This window comes from Denticeps clupeoides, chromosome 2, assembly GCF_900700375.1.
Source record: "Denticeps clupeoides chromosome 2, fDenClu1.1, whole genome shotgun sequence".
NCBI classification, from domain to species: domain Eukaryota; kingdom Metazoa; phylum Chordata; class Actinopteri; order Clupeiformes; family Denticipitidae; genus Denticeps; species Denticeps clupeoides.
Window position 1 is genome coordinate 26910177 of NC_041708.1, and position 18849 is coordinate 26929025.

At 44.0% G+C, this 18849-nt stretch overlaps 1 protein-coding gene across 1 annotated transcript; it reads left to right on the forward strand.

Moving 5' to 3' along the window:
* The first annotated feature begins 2138 nt into the window (after nucleotides 1–2138).
* On the forward strand, nucleotides 2139–9929 carry pck2 (phosphoenolpyruvate carboxykinase 2 (mitochondrial)). The gene is made up of 10 exons (XM_028965798.1): nucleotides 2139–2559; nucleotides 5363–5578; nucleotides 5731–5915; nucleotides 6010–6216; nucleotides 6378–6565; nucleotides 7593–7755; nucleotides 7853–8068; nucleotides 8434–8571; nucleotides 8691–8786; nucleotides 8873–9929. The coding sequence occupies exons 1-10, from the start codon at nucleotides 2528–2530 to the stop codon at nucleotides 9340–9342; spliced, it is 1911 nt and encodes a 636-aa protein (XP_028821631.1). The 5' UTR covers nucleotides 2139–2527; the 3' UTR covers nucleotides 9343–9929.
* Nucleotides 9930–18849: the final 8920 nt, after the last annotated feature.

An 18849-nucleotide genomic window follows, 5' to 3' on the forward strand; every position in this document is an offset into this window, starting at 1 on the left:
TAGTCTCACACCGCAGCAGCACAACCTGTTCTGATGCTCAGCTCGTCCAGGTCACCACATCCCATTATTGTGCAAATTAATTCACTTTTCACTTCCACATCCACATAAAACCTCATAAAACGAGGCTGGCTTTATCACTGCAAACTTTTTTAAACCCAGAGGCCCTCCGTTCTAACGTAAATTCTAATACCCTCTAACATAAAAATCTTTAAGGCCAATCTTTTTGTGTGTGAGCTGTAATTGTGTAATTGGATTTTCCTTTCATTAGTGAAGACAGTATGCTTGTGTCTGCATGTTGCTCAACTGGATTGTTATTTTCACCCACAAATGCTTTATATTTAGCTCCTTTACAAGTCTAACATCTAGAACTGTTTACTGGTTTTTCAGTGAAAGGTCAAATGTCACCGAAGTTTTCTTGGTAGGCTATAAATTATTGATTGGGGTTTTATTGCATTGTTAGTGATTAAAGCTTTTTTTTCCCTCAGATGCCAAAGTCCGCAGAACAAAGTTGTGTGTTCCGAGTGGTTGGGGCAAGAAAAACACTTTAAAACTGTCATCTAATCTAATCTAAAACCTCTTGATTTTCCTCCCTTAACATCAACGATTGATGGACTTGTGTCTTGATGGTCCTGTTCTGATTACATCAAATTGCAATTCTAACCAAAGCAAGCTTTTAAGGTCACATATGGGGACTCAGGTTCGTTGCCGTGTTTAAAATGTATTAGCGAGCTGATGTCTGGGATATCCGTTGTTCTTAAAAGGACAAAAAAATTCCAAAATTTTGATTCCAAAACGGTGGGCATTTGCATGCAGTTTCGGTGGGAGTGTGTCAGACGTGTCTGTGCAAAAAGAAGTCACTGGGTTTATCTTCATTAACAGGGTGAAGTTTAACCAGTGGTCTTATCTCTCCCTGTCTCTTTCTTTCAGTGCGCCCCACTGCAGCTGCAACTTGAACCAAGGAACTGGGAATGAGCAAACTGCAGCTACGTTTCAGGAGATGTAGGCCTGTACGCACCAGTGAGCTTTTTTTGTGTTCTTCCGGCAAGGCCGGCCTCTCATGACTGGCACCCTTGCACAACATTTGGCCATTTGTGCAATTCTAACTAATATAAACACTCACCAAGACTATGAAATCTGTGTATTGCTGTTATGTTCAACATTCTCCTGTCGGCCCATTGCATCGAAGTTTGTTTACAATAATCTGTCATTTTTATGTGAGCAGGGGTGGCAAGGGTGCACGCGTTCTTCACTCAGGAAGTGTACCAAAGTGAAACAGACTCTGAAAAATAAACTTTACTTTACTTAGCAGACGCTTTTATCCAAAGCGACTTACAGGAGGAAGACACCAGCAATTCTCGTTCGGTTTCTATAGATTTTGAGTTTACAAAACTAAGGGCCCTGATGAGGCCTAACTTGTCAGAAAAAGAACATGCTAGGAAGTTGTTAAGTGCTAGACGAAGAAAAAAATGTTCCACCAGCCAGGGACAACAAAGGAGAATAGAGTTGATTTGGATCGGAGACCCCGTGAAGAGGGAACATATAAATAAACATAGAGTCACTATTGCATCATATCAATGCAATAGTAATGGAACAGAAATGTTGTCTTGCAATGTATTCGTGGTGAAGAAGCAAATGTCTTACTTTCACACAGGACTAACTTTGACAGCATTATCGTTTTTTATCGGTGTCATTCAGCTATTTGTGCACATCCTCCACAAGCTGCTTTTACAATATAAAAAAAAATGCATGTTAATGGAAAGCTGAATTTTTGGTGGATGCGTTTTGAAATGGCTGGTAGTAGCCTAGTAGCTAACCCATTCGCCCACAAAGTCGCAGGTTCAAACCCCGAATGAGACACGTAACCCCGAGCGTCCCTGTACATACTGGTTGTAAATGAAACTACACGCGTGTCAGTGAAAAGCTGGTTTTCGGTGGGTGCGCTTGAAGTGAAACTCTCCAATTCGGTGGTCGAGTGTCCAAAAAAAAAAAAAAAAAAAAAAGCGGCAGAGGCGAAACGTTCAGCGGCTCAACCCGTTTTGTGTCGCGCCGAGATCTGCTGACTTGGCACGGCCTCCTCACACACACGTCAACAGCCCGGACCAACAAAAAGCCGGGGCTCCCGGCCGGGGCACGTCGTCGTCACTCTTCCTCCTCCTCCTCCTCCTCCTCCGTCCGTCCGTGGATACAGGAACAGCGCGGCTTGCATCAGCCGGGGTCGGAGAAGCCGATCCGGCGACAGCCTCACGCCGGACTGTACTTTTTAAAAAAAAATATATATATAATTGTAAATGTATATTTATTGCCGGGTATTATCAGTAGCTCTAGTTATTCTTAGTTGTCGGTAGTTTGCGGCGGTCGCGAGTTGCACGTGTTCGAACCTGCGAAGGTCCAAGGTTCTCCTGTCGGAACCCAGCCTGTGCAAATGAGTTCTCGTCGCCACTGAAGGAGGAGCGGCTCGATACCTCTACAAAACACCAAATCTCTTCTCGTTTTTTTTTTTTTTTACTACCTGATCGGATTGTCGAAGATGTCGAATCTCCTGATGGGAGTTTTGAGGAGGTGAGTTTTGTCGTTTTTGCAACGTCCGTCTTTCTGTCCTTATTCTGCTCTCGTCGACACTGCATGTGTAAGTATACGTGTTGTTGTTTTCCTCTCTGAATTGGGCGGAATCCGGCTCCACTTCCAAGCTTTTATCCCGACATAACTTATTATGTGCTTTTAATGATATTGATGGTGCTGCATGGTCATAATAAGAGGCTCTGGTTGCCCAACGCTGTCTTTTGTTCTACAGGACCAGGCCGGACTCTCTCACAGTGTTTTTGCCTCATTTACCCGTATTTACCGTGAATGGGACTGCCAGTGAGCAAAGCCGTCCAGTTTGTCCAGTTTGTGTATCCGTGTCTTGCTGGGTAAACAGCTGTGATGAGTGTGAAGGTATGAGCCTTACGTGGGAATTATCGCGGTCAAGATATTGCACTTGGCCGGAATCCCAGGCAAACATCCTTCTCGGTATTCACTCCAGAACGCAAGCTGTTTACGCGTTTATGGCTGTTTTTCTTCCTTTACGGGCTGATCTTCAGAGAGGAAAAGCCCGATTGTAGAGCGCATGTCCATGGAAGAGTATGAAATGTGTGTATGGATGACAGTAAATGCACAAAAACCATGTCCCCGCTCTGCTATTGATTAATCATAGCGTCTGGATTTAATACAGAGAAGAAAAGGTCAAATTTAATCAAATTACTTTTACGTTGTAAAGGTCAGTGTTGCAGAAAATGTTACAATATGACCCACGCCTCATGGTGACAAAGTATTATTTTATATACAGATATTCTGCGACCATGAGGCGTGTGTATGACCTCAAACGTTGGACCCGATGAGTTTCAGCCGTAAACCGAATCCGTGGGTCCGGCCAGTCGGTGTATTTTAATGCAAGGCCTTTAACGCATGCCGTGTTGGACAGCCACACCTCATTAAAATACATTTGCACCTCGAGGCGTGGAGTCCTGCCCGACTTCTCGGGAACTTGTTAAGACCTGCGTGAATGCATGGGTTTACGTGGCCTGGACCCTACATGCGACCCTCACAATTTCAAAGGGAGTGGGTGTGGGCCGCGGGCGGGAGGCGCGATTGGCCGGTCGTGATGGAGGTGTGTTTGGGATTCTGAGGGAGAGGGGGAGGACGGAGGGAAAGTCGGGACAGAAAGAAAGAGGGAGATTGTGCGGGGGAAGGGTTGATGTATTGACAGGCTTATCTAGGCTGTTTCTCAGTACTCTTCTCCCCTCCCGTGTTTTGTACTATGCACCCATAAAAGACACTCCAAACGTGTCCTGCTCACATGTTCACATTAACATACCAGAGCTTCTAATTGTCCATGAATCGTGGCTGGTTTGTACAGCCGTTTTAGCTACTTATGCAGGATAACTTTTATTGTTCAATGATTTACACACAGCCTGGTAGTAGCTTAGTGGGTAACACACTCACATATGAGCCAGAAGACCATAACGTCAGAAAATGGGCACAACTGAGCAAGACACTTTAACTCTGATTCTAAGTCTCTCTGGATAAGGGCGTCTGATAAAGGCTGTAAGTGTAAAATGTAAATATATCTTGAAGTAGCACGTGAAAATCTGAAAGGATTCAATTAACAGCTCAGTGAGAGAAGCTCTAAAGACACAAGCTTCAATCACATTTTCTAATTTGACTTTTTTTTTAGTTAAATAAGTAAAGATTTGACCAATCAGTGACTGGTTTTAACGCAGCAACTCTGATTATTGAACCCCTAATGGGTGGGGGCTGGAGCTGACCACTCCTTTTGCTTTGACCTTTGCTCTGTTTTTGTCTGGTCTCCCCGTTAACGCTCTCGTGTCGAATGTTCGCTGGGTTCAGAGAGCAAAGTTTGTTTTTTAAATTCAAGTTTCAACCCTGTAACACTGTGGAACAGGACTTGAGCAATATGTTTGCTACTCCTGACGTCTCTCTCAGCTTGTTTTATATGGATGTTCCCCCAGCCAAATGAGAGAGCTTATGTCGCTGCTTGTGGTGCATCCTTTCATTGGTTACGAATGTAAGTAATTTAGGGAAGAAATGTAAATTAAAATAGATGGACCTGTGACCATTTTTTATTTTTTTTTAAACAAATATCTGCATCTGCCTAGTCGCTGTAGTATGTATTCCAGGCCACTTGGTGGTGACACTGTGGTCCTTTTTTTTTTTTTTAAGCTAATGGAAGTTTTTTATGTCAAAGTTTCTGCTTATTTTCAGGCCCCACCAAAAAAATGGCAATATCAAGTTGATTCAAAGCCAAAACACAGTTAATATCCTCATCATGCAAAAAACTAGTTTTCATATGAAGCCTCAAGGCTTACTTTACATTTAGTTCTATATGCCTGCATATAAATCAGGAGGCTCTGCCTTCTGTTTTCTCTTGTATAACTAGGTGAAAGGTCACTGTTAGCCCAAATTTTAATTTGATGAACAACACACTGTCAAACAGGATCACTGTCTAATAGTTGCAACATTGCAACTAAATTATGAAATGCTGTGCAAACATTATAAATCAAACCCATATTTGATCTTAAAAGGCATATTCCCTCTGTCTGATGTTTGTTTTTATTATTTTTAATAATTTATTTTTATTCTTTTTTTTTTTTTTTATTACAGCCAGTCTTGTTTGACCATCTTAGCTGGAAAACAAGTCGTAACTTCATGCTTGCTATTGACATAGCGGATGTAAACTTTAAACCAGTTTATGGTATTTGCACTCTAATTCCCATCAGTACTGGGCTACTGACATCTGCTGCTGTTCTAAATTCGTGCCCATCTCCCTGAGCCGGCACTATCTGATGCTTTATTCTGTTGGCAGACGGGGCGGTGTTGGGACCACTGTGGTGGGCATCCGCTCACTCGCGTCCCTGTCTTCCCTCCCTCCGGCTGTGGCAGAGTTTGTGAAGGGGGCAGTGGAAGAGTGCAAGCCCTCCAAAGTGCATATAGTGACTGGTACCGTGGAAGAGTCAAAAGATATTATGGCTGGCCTGGAGAAGGAGGGTATGGTGAAGAAGCTGACCAAGTATGAAAACTGGTGAGTGTTGAAGATGATAAGGTTCTTGAAACAATGATAGTACACACCACCTTCCACAGCCAATCACCTAAAATCATTATATATAATATAACTTGATATTTAGTTGTACCTGGTAGCAGAGGAAAAAAAATATATATACATTTTCTTTACAGCTGGCTGGCCAGGACAGACCCAAAAGATGTAGCCCGGGTGGAGAGCAAGACAGTCATTGTCACCAAGCACCAGAGAGACACTATTCCCATCCCAAGTCCTGGTGCTAGAAGTCAACTGGGAAGCTGGTTGAGTGAGAGTGACTTCCAGAAGGCCAGAGAAGAACGATTTCCTGGCTGCATGGCAGGTGTGTTTTTTTCCACACACACAAACCATATTCCTAATGAAAGGTGTTTAATTTATTGATGATCTAACATCTCTCTCTCTGTGTATGTGTATAGGTCGTACCATGTATGTGATCCCTTTCAGCATGGGCCCTGTCAACTCTTCTCTGGCCAAGTTTGGTGTCCAGGTCACAGATTCTCCGTACGTGGTGGCCAGCATGGGCATCATGACTCGCATGGGCACCCCTGTCTTGGAAAAGCTGGCTGAGGGGGCAGAGTTTGTACGCTGCCAGCACTCGCTGGGCCGACCATTCCCATTGAAAGGTATTTATCTTGGGTTTAATCTGCCTCCCACTGTGCTTTAAATTTTGATTAATGAAATGTACAGTATTTTTTTCAATACTATTTTTGATGTATACCATACATTTGTTTAAATTTATCAGTATGACACTGCATAATTATGGATCTTTCTCTCTCTCTCTCAGCTCCCCTGGTCAACTCCTGGCCCTGTAATGCAGAAAAGGTACTGATCTCACACCTGCCGGACAGTCGGCAAATCCTGTCCTTTGGCAGTGGCTACGGGGGAAACTCACTGCTCGGGAAGAAGTGCTTCGCCCTGCGGATCGCTTCACGGATCGCAAAGGATGAGGGCTGGCTGGCAGAACACATGCTGGTGAGAGAGGGGGAAGAGAACAAATTCACTTATTCCCCAGTAGGGGGAGACATCACCTCATTGTCAGAGAATGCAAATCCAGTAGACCTCTTGCCCTACTGCACAACCTTGTTTTAAATGTCCCCTGACCTGAATTTTTTATTGCTTTTATACCCGTCTTAGTGGTCATCGTATCTGAAGTCTTCAAAAATCAGCCTTGGTGCAGAATTTCAGCCACTTTTAGCCAGTCCCACAATGAGATTTTGGTGTGTAGTATTAAATGAAGATAATGAGGAGGAGAGAAACGGGACGAGGAGGAGAGCGGCCTATAGAAGTTGAAGGGACATTCGCGCAAATTAACCCACTGGTTCTTCAGAGTCTCACGTGACCGAACTAAAAAAAAAAATACATTGGTATTAATTTTTACATTCAATTACCAGATTGCAACGCTGCAGACCATGATGGTCTGTGGAGTTCCTTTTTAGGGGAGGGGTGGGAAATTTTCTGAGTGGAAAAAGCATGAGAAATGGGAGGTAAAGTTTCCCCTTATGATGGCATAAGGGGACAAATTCCAGATCCGACATCTGAGTTGCCGCATTATGACGCTGAATGGCCAAAGCACTCTTTACTCTGATCACAATTTCTAGCCACTGCAGGACCATAGATCAGTTAGGGGAATTCATATTAATGTTAAATATTCATGTCAGGGAACTTTTTAATTATCATTCCAGGACAGAGAATTAGATACTCCTATGTGAAATTCAATTTAGAGAGTAAAACTTCCTCTCACAACTTTCCCATAAAATCTATTTCCACGGATGCCTTTGGTGCAATTCTATTGAGTTGTAGTCTCTTCAAAATGTACATCTGTACATGCATTTTTCCAAGAAATAATAGGTGCTATTAGAAGTATATTTGTATATTTGCTATGAAGGCCATTTAATTCTGTAATCCCATCTAAGTATTCAAATTAACACAAAGTAAGTAAATAGAAATGTGTGGCCTCACATGTAATTTTCTCTCTCTCTTTTTTTTTTGCACCTCTAAGATCCTGGGAATCACAAGTCCTCAGGGAGTCAAACGCTACATTGCAGCCGCGTTCCCCAGTGCATGTGGGAAAACCAATCTGGCCATGATGAAGCCAGCACTCCCAGGCTGGAAGGTGGAGTGTGTGGGAGATGACATTGCTTGGATGAAGTTTGATAGTCAGGGTAGGGCACTTTCTACAGAAATGAATTGATACCATCTTTATAACACCGCATTGTGTTGTCGGTTTTTAACCACCTTCTCCCTCATTCTTTTGTTTAGGAAAACTGCGAGCCATTAACCCAGAGAATGGCTTTTTTGGTGTAGCCCCTGGAACGTCCATGAAGACCAACCCCCATGCTATGGCGACAGTTGCCAAGAACACAGTCTTTACCAATGTTGGGGAGACGAGTGATGGTGGGGTGTGGTGGGAAGGCCTGGATCCACCTGCACCAGGCATCAGTCTGACAGACTGGCATGGCAAGACATGGAAGCCAGGTATGAATCTAAACCCTTTTCATGGTGTTTTATATGCAGTCAGGTGGCTACATTTTTATGGTTGTCCTGCATAATTAGAATTAAAGTACAATTCTCACAAGCCAATGGTGCAACAATATATAACAATATATAAATGTCAGAATGTGCAGATTAAACCCTGCAAAGACAGGAGGTAGACTGTCTGGTGGAAAGTATAAAGCACCAAAGCAGCTAAAAGTGACTGCGTTGTTATGAGGTGAAACTAATAAGTAGTTTTTATAGTATCTGCATCTTATATTTGTCAGTTTGAGCATTGTGTTGCCAAGCTGTGCTGTTTACAGAGACTGAAGTAGCTAAACAAGTCTTTTTGTCTGCCCTGTTGACAGGTAGCTCCACCCTGTGTGCTCACCCCAACTCACGATTCTGCGCCCCAGCGGCCCAGTGCCCCATCATAGACCCACTGTGGGAGAGTGATGAAGGAGTGCCCATTGATGCAATAATTTTTGGAGGCAGAAGGCCAGAAGGTGGGTACCACAGACAGTGTCTGTTTCTACCATGTGTGCGGATTTTAATGTTAGTAGATGTGTGAGAGCGTATTTGTGAAATATTAATTATAGCTTTTTTTTTTTTTTTTCTCCCCAAGGTGTACCATTGGTTTACGAGACGTTTAACTGGCGTCATGGAGTATTTGTGGGAGCTGCTATGAGGTCTGAGTCCACGGCTGCTGCAGAGCACAAAGGTACCTGACTCTTGGAACCATACTTATTCATTTCATGGAAACATAGTGAATGTCGAAGGATTGAAGCTTAAATATTTATTCTGCAGGTAAGGTCATCATGCATGACCCCTTCGCCATGCGCCCCTTCTTTGGCTACAACTTTGGTGACTACCTGACCCACTGGCTAAGCATGGAGACACGCAAGGGTCCCACCCAGCTACCCAAAATCTTCCACGTCAACTGGTTTCGCAAAGACCCCAAAACTGGAGCCTTCCTCTGGCCAGGCTTTGGCGAGAATGCCCGTGTTTTGGAGTGGATCTTCCACCGCTGTGGGCGGGAAAGGGAAGATGAGGCTGCCAGGAAGACCATTGTGGGATGGGTGCCACAAAACGATGCAATCAGCCTGAAAGGCCTGAGTGAAAAGGTGGATATGGGTGCACTGTTCAATCTGCCCAAACCCTTCTGGCAGAAGGAGGCCCAGGAACTACGGGCTTACTTCTCCCAGCAGGTGGGGTCAGACCTTCCCCAGCAGGTGGATGCCGAGCTGAGATCACTGGAGGAAAGGGTGAGGGACTGAATGGTGGGGGAAAAAAGAAACAAATGGACACTACTACAATAACAGACCTATTGATCCAAAAACCACAGCAAATTGTGTGGGTGGGTGAGGGTGCATGGACAGTGACGCTGATTCTCCAGCTGAAGCTAGAGTTAGTGGAAGCAATTAATCATTTCAAATAATGTGACTACACTGTTATGCTGGGGAAGTGAAATACATGCTCCTCTTCTCATTAATGTCTGTGCAAGCGTAGAACCAATGCAATGTAACAGTGCCTCACTGACAGAGTGCCGTAGAGTGATGGGCATCAGATGTTTACAGGCTAGACAGACTCTTACAGTCTTTTAGCAATCTTTTAAGTGGTTTCCATTATGAACATTGTGAATTTGATTATGAACATTTGCGTACTGCATCCACCCTAGTGCATTATCAAGTTTTATCAAAGAGAGACTGATCATTTAAGATTATGTCTGAAAGGCTCAGGTTTGGGGAAATTGAGTACACAAGTGACACAAGTTTACACAAAAACAAATGGACCAAAGCTGTGTAGTTAGCTATGAACTGTTTTATGATTTCTTGAATTGATTGAATAAAAGAATACGAAAACATTCCAGCCTCCTTGCTCACTGTGATTTATGAAATAATTACATAGGCACACAAGAAGGATGCATTAACCATTCTTTTGACACTGGTTCCTGGCACCTCTTGGGCATGGCCTTGTGGTTTAAAAGAAATTTTAAGGACAACAGCACAATGGTCAAAAAGGAAACTAAAAGGGATTAACAAACATAATCCTGAAGGCGTGTGTCAGAAAGGCCAGGAACACAGGTAAGTCAAGGTCCACATCAATGCAGCAGCATCTGTCTGCTACCATCTTGTTCCTTTTAACAGGGCCCTGCTCATGGATGCCTAATCAGCGACATTTACATTTACAGCATTTATCAGACGCCCTTATCCAGAGCGACTTACAATCAACATTTACAGGAACAGTCTCCCTGGAGCAATTTAGGGTTAAGTGTCTTGCTCACGGACACAATGGTAGTAAGTGGGTGAACCCGGGTCTTCTGGTTCTTGTCCATGATTACTCTTAATTGTTGTCTGGGAGACCAGCAGCACCCAGCAGTGACCTGAGCCCATGTACAATATCGCAAGGAGGTACCTTCTGGGCAGCAGTGCAAGAGACATGCAGTCCCTCTCCCTGCATGTCTCTGCTGGAGGTACAGGCTCAGCCCAGTCTGCCTCCGTTGGGACAAGCAGGCCCTCTTTCAGTCCTGGCTGGCCCCACCTGCCACCCAGTGACACAAAATACACACACAAAGACAAACAAAACACCTCTGGCCCAGGTCTCGCTGTTTCCTTCTTGAGGGGCATGGCCAGGAGTGTGGGAGTCGTGAGCCTCGGGCAACCAGTCAGCACTGTGTCCCACGTCCTTAGCGACACAGTGGGATGGTCTTTCTGCACTGGTGCCGTGGGATTTATGGTGTTCTGGCACTCACCAAACCCTGCAGGGAGCAGGGTGTGGTGCTGCACACATCACTGGGAGTGTGGCTGGTGCTGTGTGTGGTTTTGAGGCAGTGTTTGACAGGTGGGTTCAGGCCGGTCGAACCCTGCTCTGAACAACTCAAAGAAGTCCCGATAGCTGGTTCTGTCTGTTCCCCCTGTTTCCACAGAGCATGACATTTGCTGTAAGTACAAAATCTGTGTCTATCCTACATGGGGGTGGGTAGACAGATGCTCTGTTGATCCTTCATCTTCTTCTTTCACTCGTTATCACAGCCGTAAGCAGTGCACAACACCTACATCTTCGCTGGTATGGTCACATAAGCGTTGTTGAAAGAGCTTGGAACCCTGTCCCAATATTGTGGCTGTACTGATGCATCCTGAGAGGCTGAATGCGACATCTAGAATTTGTATCTATGGTAGCCTACTCCAACGTCAAGTACAAATTTATGGAATCACTTCCTTTTGCATTGAAACATTCCCACATTGTTTTTTTTTCTTGAGTGTTCAAACTCATGTTGCCGCCATCTTTGTTTTGGATCCAACACATTGGCACACATATTTTGCATCTATTTGTTTTTTTCAGTACTCCTAAAGAAAGCTAAGATAATTGTCATGACCAATACACCTCCATACACCTCTGCCCGTACGAAGACTTGTCCTCTGTCCTCTTGTAACTTAAGCACGTTGTAAGTCGCTCTGGATAAATGACGTAAATGTAAAATGTAAATGCTCCAAGCATGCCTGCAAATGTGTCCCTGAACTCGCACAGTGTCAATAATATTTACTGCATTCACAGATCTTTCTGAAAGGCATTTAAGGAAAAAGCATTTTAATGGAAAATGCAACAATATCTATTACATTACGGCATCTTTCATCAATTTCTGTCACTGTACACCTGACCTTTCACTTCAACTAGTGTACATTCACATATAGTGTTCAATGATGGTTCCTACAAAACTCTTCCCACACTCCACACACTGGTAGGGTTTTTCTCCAGTATGTATCCTCTGGTGTCTTTTAATGTGCGATGCTTCTATAAAACTCTTCCCGCACTCCACACATTCATAGCATTTTTGTCCAATGTGAATCATCTGATGTATATTGAGGTTTGATACTTGTGCAAAACTCTTTCCACACTCCAAACACAAGTAGGGTTTCCCTCCAGTATGTATCTTCTGGTGTGTTTTAAGGTGCAATGCTCCTACAAAACTCTTCCCACATTCATAAGGATTTTCTCCCGTGTGAATTCTCTGATGTATTTTGAGGTTTGATACTTGTGTAAAACTCTTCCCACACTGCACACACTTGTGAGTCTTCTTTTCAGTGAGGAATCTCTGTTGTGTTTCAAGGTTCCTCTCATGTCTGTAAACACACTTGTTGAATTGATGCACTTTTTCTTCAGTTTCTGTTTTACATGTTTGATCTGTGAATTTTACCACAGTTTAGAGGCATGATGGTACCTGATGATATTTTTGGTTTAACATGTGTGCTGTTCTGGTCTGCACTCCATAGATCAGTAGGAATCAGAGACAGACTCATCTTGAGACCATGGAATTAAGCAGAAGTTGTAATTATTCTACAATTATCTCCCCACCATACACATAATTCTGGAATTGCTCCTGGCAGAAGGATATTCTTTGACAGAGACACATAGAAAATGTGACAATACATAAAGACACACACACCTTTACAAATGATTCCCAGGAGATTCCTTAGTTGCTGCTAAGTTTACAGTGAGCACAACAAACTCTCTACTCACATATAAAGACTTGTAGCACATGTGAGCTGTTGCAGTCTTTCACAGAGTTTTCTTATTTAAATGTGATTGGGGGAGGTTGCGAATGGAATCACGTGACAGTAGGGTTTTTTACAAAAAGAAGGGGCCTACACCAGGGCTAGTAAAAGTCACTGTGGTCCAGTTATTAAATATTCTCCAAGTATAAGGTACAAAACCAAAGTCCATCTTATGTTTTATAGCCTTCCCCTTATAGCAAATAAATATAAATTGTCACGTTGGATGGACATGGCAAGGAAGGAGGACGCATACGCACGACGTCATAGGACAGGGGTTTAATACATAATACACACGACAAAGGAACATCACCAGACATTTACCTGACGGCAAACCGACACGAACAGGATAGTTTTATACAATGATACACAGGTGATAACAATCAGGGAACATTACACAGGATGGACATCGGAAACTCCAGATCCGGAGTAACCCCTGCCGGACCGGATCATGACAACAAAAAGGTGTATCATCATGAAGTCATCATAAAGTGTAGCATGATGATGTTAACGGTAACCTGGCTAACATCGCTAACTCTGAACGCAAGCGTGGCGTTGCCTGGATTCCAGCTGCTGCGGGCCGATAGGACGAGGAACAGTGGTAAGAGGAAAGGGGGACTGGCAGTGTTAGCTTAGCCACCATTCTCCTGTTACTCACCACCTCCACTGGGTCCAGAGGGCATCCTAGAACAGAGCTGTCCCTCCCTATCAGCCTGTTCAGCCTGTCTGTACCCAGCAGAGATGCTGCTGCCCCAGCAGACCACACCGTAAAAGATGGCTGATGCCACTACAGAATCATAAAAAGAAGTGTCTTTAGGAGTGTCCCCTGTACTCCAAAAGACCTGAGCCTCTTCAGCAGGTATAGCCTGCTCTGCCCTTTTTTGTAGAGAGCAATTGTGTTATGAGTCCAGTCCAGTGTATTGTTCAGATGAACCCCAAGATACTTGTAGCTCTCCACTGCCTCAATGGCCATACCCTGGATGTTCTGTGGTTGCAGTGGAGGATGTTTGTGCCTGCGGAAGTCTACCACCAGCTCCTTGGTTTTCCAGTGTTGATCTGGAGGTAGTTCTGCTGGAACCAGTCCACAAAGTCCTGTGTCAGTTCTATGTACTCCCTGTCAGTGGGTTTTAGTCAGTGGGTGCACCCAGGTAACAGTCAATGTCAATGATGTCAGGTCAAGTCCTACCACACCAGTGACTTGTATGATGGAGAAGGAATTGAGAAGTTCCCTCTCAGATTGGTGAAGAACATCCGCTTTCCCAGTGGCTTGCCATCCCCCTCGTCAGGGAGAGAAATCCAGCTTTTAATTCCGACCTCCAAGGAAGGCTAAATAGGGAAAAAAACCTAGCCTGCATAACAACAACATACAACCTTATTGTTTCAGGTATAACCTTTAAATCATTATGGCCATATCTCTGTAAAATTCTTGGTTTCTCAAAATGAAATAATCTTCCAATTTACATAGCATGGAATTCCAGTTTTTCATCTATATCCTTCTACGAAGTGTTTTATTCAATGCTAAATGAATTACTATGTGTTTAGGTTATTAACCATTAATTATGATTTCATGTGTTACCATACAATTAAAAATTTGCTTTATGAATTAAATTATCATTCAAAATGAAATATTCCATCTCAAATCACTTCTCTTTTCCTCAAGAAATGATTATCTTAACAAACTCAAGTCACAGAACATTAATGATGTGAACTGTACTCAGAAATTTTACTGTAAAAATAACCATACAGTATCAGTTCACATTAAATTGCGCTAGCAGCAAGCACACACGCACACACACAAGGTGCAATGCAAGCAACCGCAGTTAGCTACTTTAGCTCAGCTTAGCGTGACTCACCAAGATGGTCCATACACAGACATTCACAGGTTCTGGGTAATTTCAGGTGCTTCGGGTATTTCTAGTAACAGTGGTTTTGGGGTTAAAACCACTTTTTTCCCACAATCACCGAAATTTGTCTCTTAATCTCTCTCTCTCGTTCGCGCGCTCCTCGTGGTGCTGCTTTGTACTGACTAACCGGCTAACAAAAATGAGGACGGGACTTTCTCTTCTCCCGCAATGGTGACACAGTACTGCGTGGCCTGACCAATTGCAATTAAACAAAACTTGACAGGCACCCAAATAACTTTAAATAGTCATAGTTTGGTTTACCATGAGTGATAAGATAAAGAAAATTACTTTACATGAATTACACCATCCCTAAATGAAATGAGGGACTATTTTTCCTGGGTTACATCATCACTGGACCCACTTCAGTTTGCCTACCAGCCTGGCATTGGAGTGGATGATCACCATTCACCTCCTACATCATTCCTTCTTTCACCTGGAGACCACTGGGAGCACTGTGAGAATCATGTTCTTTGATTTCTCTAGTGCCTTCAACACAATCCTTCCCACAATCCTGAGGAACAAGCTGGAGCACAACGGACTGAATCATCACCTCACAACTTGTGATACCTCACCAACTGGCCACAGTATGTGAGAAATCAGGGCTGTGTGTCAGACAGGGTGGTGTGCAGTACGGGGGCCCCACAGGGAACGGTTCTGGCACCGTTCCTTTTCACCATCTACACTTCAGACTTTACCTACAAATCCACCAACTGCTTCCTACAGGAGTTCTCTGATGACTCTGCAATAGTTGGCCTCATCACAAATTGGGCTGGGAAGGAGTACAGAGAACTGACCAGGTACTTTGTGGACTGGTGCCAACAGAACTACAGTCAGATAAACACTGAAAAGACCAAGGAGCTGGTGGTACACTTCCGTAGGCACAAACATCCTCCACTACAACCAGTGGCAGTGGTGGCCTAACGGTTAAGGAAGCGGCCCCGGAATCAGAAGGTTGCCAGTTCAAATCCCGAGCCGCCGAGGTGCCACTGAGGTGTCACTGAGCAAAGCACCGTCCCCACACACTGCTCCCCGGGCGCTTGTCATGGCTGCCCACTGCTCACTCAGGGTGATGGGTTAACTGCAGAGGACAAATTTCACTGTATGCACTGTATGCTGTGCTGCTGTGTATCACATGTGACAATCACTTCACTTTTTTAGAACCACTAAACATGCAGGGTATGAACACTGAGGCTGTGGAGAGCTACAGGTTTGTCAGTTCATCTGAAAAATAAACTGGACTGGACAAAAAACTCTGATGCCCTCTGCAGGAAAGGACAGAGCAGGCAGAGCAGAGCAGGTCGTTTGGGGTGAAGGGTCCATTCTTGAAGACATTTTAACACTCTGTGGTGGCCTCAGCCATCTTTTATGGTGTGGTCTGCTAGGGAGGTACATTTCTGCTGGGGACAGGAAGATACTGTACAGGCTGATCTGGAGGGCCAACTCTGTTCTAGGATGCCCTCTAGACCCAGTGGAGGTGGTGAGGTGGTGACAGGAGAATGGTGGCTAAGCTATTATCAGTGCGGGACAACATCTCCCACCCCATGCAGGAGACCCTGACAGGACTGAGAAGCTCCTTCAGTGGTAGACTGCGACGCCCATGATGTGGGACTGAAAGATTCAGGAGGTCTTTCCTGCCAACTGCTGTCAAGCTCTACAACAGCTGACCACACAAACACACACATCCAGTACACCATCTCCATTTGTCTCAAGTGCAATATGTGTATATCTACCCACTCTGTACATATGTAAAACCAGTCGACATAATGTCTGTGCTATTGTCTTTTGCTGCTCTTATCTTGTACTATTCACTTCCTGCCGTGACTAACTAAATTTCCTGCTTATGGAACTAATAAAGGATCATCTCTCTCTCTCTAGTTTAGGAAAACTGCGAGTCATTAACCCAAAGAATAACTTTTGGCGGTGTAGCCTCTAGCTAGCTTTTGAGTGTTTTATGGTTTCTTGAATTGATTGAATAAAACATTATGAACATTCCAATCTCCTTGTCTCACTGTGATTATGAAATAATTACATAGGCACACAAGAAGGATGTTTTAACCATCCTTTTGACATAGGTTCCAGTCACCTCTTGGGGTGAAGGAAGTACAGGAGTGTGGCATTGTGGTTCAAACGGGATTTTAATGACATCAGCACAATGGCCAAAAACAAAAAGGTATTAACATAAATAAACCTGAAGGCGTGTGTCAGAAAGGTCAGGAACAGAAAGAAACACAGGTAAGTCAAGGTCCTCATCAATGCAGCAGCGCCTGCCATCTTGTTCCTTATAACAGGGCCCTACTCATGGCCCTACTGCATGTCTCTATTGGAGGTACGGGGTTTCACGTGACCCCTCCTCCTGTCTCAGCCCAGTCTGCCTCCATTGGGACGAGCAGGCCCTCCTCCAGTCCTGGCTGGCCCCACCTGCCACTCTTTACTCTGATCACCATTTCTAGCCACTGAAGGACCATAGACAGGCTTGGGGAACTTGTATTAATGTTAAATCATCTCACAAAGTTACATTTTTATGTCAGGGAACTTTTTAATTATCATTCCAGGACAGAGAATTAGATTGCTGTGGAAATCTTTCCAGCAGCGAAACATCTGAGGACTGCAAGGAGGAGAAGGTCAACTGGGTTCACTCAGGTTTATTAACATGCATGGGGGGACTCACTATGAGACACTCCAAAGCCCTGAATACAGTTGAAGCATTTATACACGCTCTTGGCAGGCAAGGTCGGAAAACAGACGCATATCCGTTTGGACAAAGGCGCCAATCAGGGTCGTGGGTCATCAGAATCTTTCTTGTATCAGCTTGTGCCCAGCACAACACCTTATGTTTGGAAAACATTCCAGCCTTGTGCTTCACCAAGGTCTAAAGTGAGATACAGCTGTTTTGCTGCTGGCTCCGCAGTAGTTTAAATGTCCCATGACTAAAGCTGAATGTTAAACAACATGTGAAAAGTCCAGGCTTATACATTTTTCCTTCACATAAGTACAAATTATTAAATCACATACTTTTACATCTTTGTTTTTGGATCCAATGCATTGGCACACATATTTTGTGTCAACTTATTTTTTCCGTTTCTCCGAATGAAAACTAACATAACATTTAAGACATTCACAGATCCTTCCAAAAGACAAGTGTTTTAATGGCAAATGCAATTATATATTATGTTATGGCTTCTTTCATCAATTTCTGTCACTGTACACCTGACCTTTCACTTCCACCAGTGTTCATTCATGTATAGTGTTCAATGATTGTTCCAGACTTTTAGGATAATTTTCAGGTTTCATCAAATCTGATATCAATTCAGCTGTTTATACACTTGTTGGGCTTTTCATTACAATATTCGCATTGATGACATTTGAGTTCATCTAAAGCTGTAAAATGTTTAAAATTTATGCTAGTACCCCTTCTCTCCAATATGTAACTTTTGGTGTGCAAATTTAGTTAAAAAATGCTTTTCTCAAGTATGTATCCTCTGGTGTTAATTTTAAGTTGCGATGCTCCTGCGAAACTCTTCCCACACAACACACACTGGCAGGGCTTCTCTCCCGTATGTATCCTCTGGTGTGTTTTGAGGTTTTCTGCTTGTGTAAAACTCTTTCCACATTCCACACACTGGTAGGGATACTCCCCTGACCAAGCCGGGGAGCCAGCCCGAGGGTCCGGGTCCTCCAAGGAGAGGATACAGCAGGGAAGGAGCCCTGTGGTTGCCGCCACCCGCCCCGCCGCCTCCATTGATGGTATTGCTGAGGCTCCGAGGACGTAGCCCTTGGAGGGGGGGCTCTCTCAGGATTGACTGCAGCTGGGCTCATTACCTGTGGCCAATCCTGACGGCGCATAAAAGCCGGAGATTTCCGCCCCTTCAGAAGCTCCGGCATTTTCGTGAACTTGACTTGGCAACCGTGTATGTGTTTGTATTTTGAGTTCTGGCAATCGCCACACGCCTGCGGGTTTGTTTTAGTTGATCCCACTTTATTTTCTTTTTGGCCCCGGCGCCATTGTTTATTTGTATTTATTTATTGTTTATTTGTAATAAAACCCCTTCCCAGCATGTCCTGCCTCTGCGCTTCCTTCCCCCGTCAGTCCGTAGTCGTGACAATTAGCAATGTATTTGAACTTGAATATTTAAATATTGTACATAAAATGGTTACAATGTTAGAGATAAACCCATATTAGTGAAAAGAAAAAAGAGATGCAGCGGGAAAGACAGAGAAAGAGCAGGGAGCCAAACTTCGGAGGCATCCTGGACCCTTGAGAAATGGGGGGGTTGGGGAGAGAAAGAGCAGCTGTGAAGAGAACCTCCTTTAAATGGACATTTGACTATTA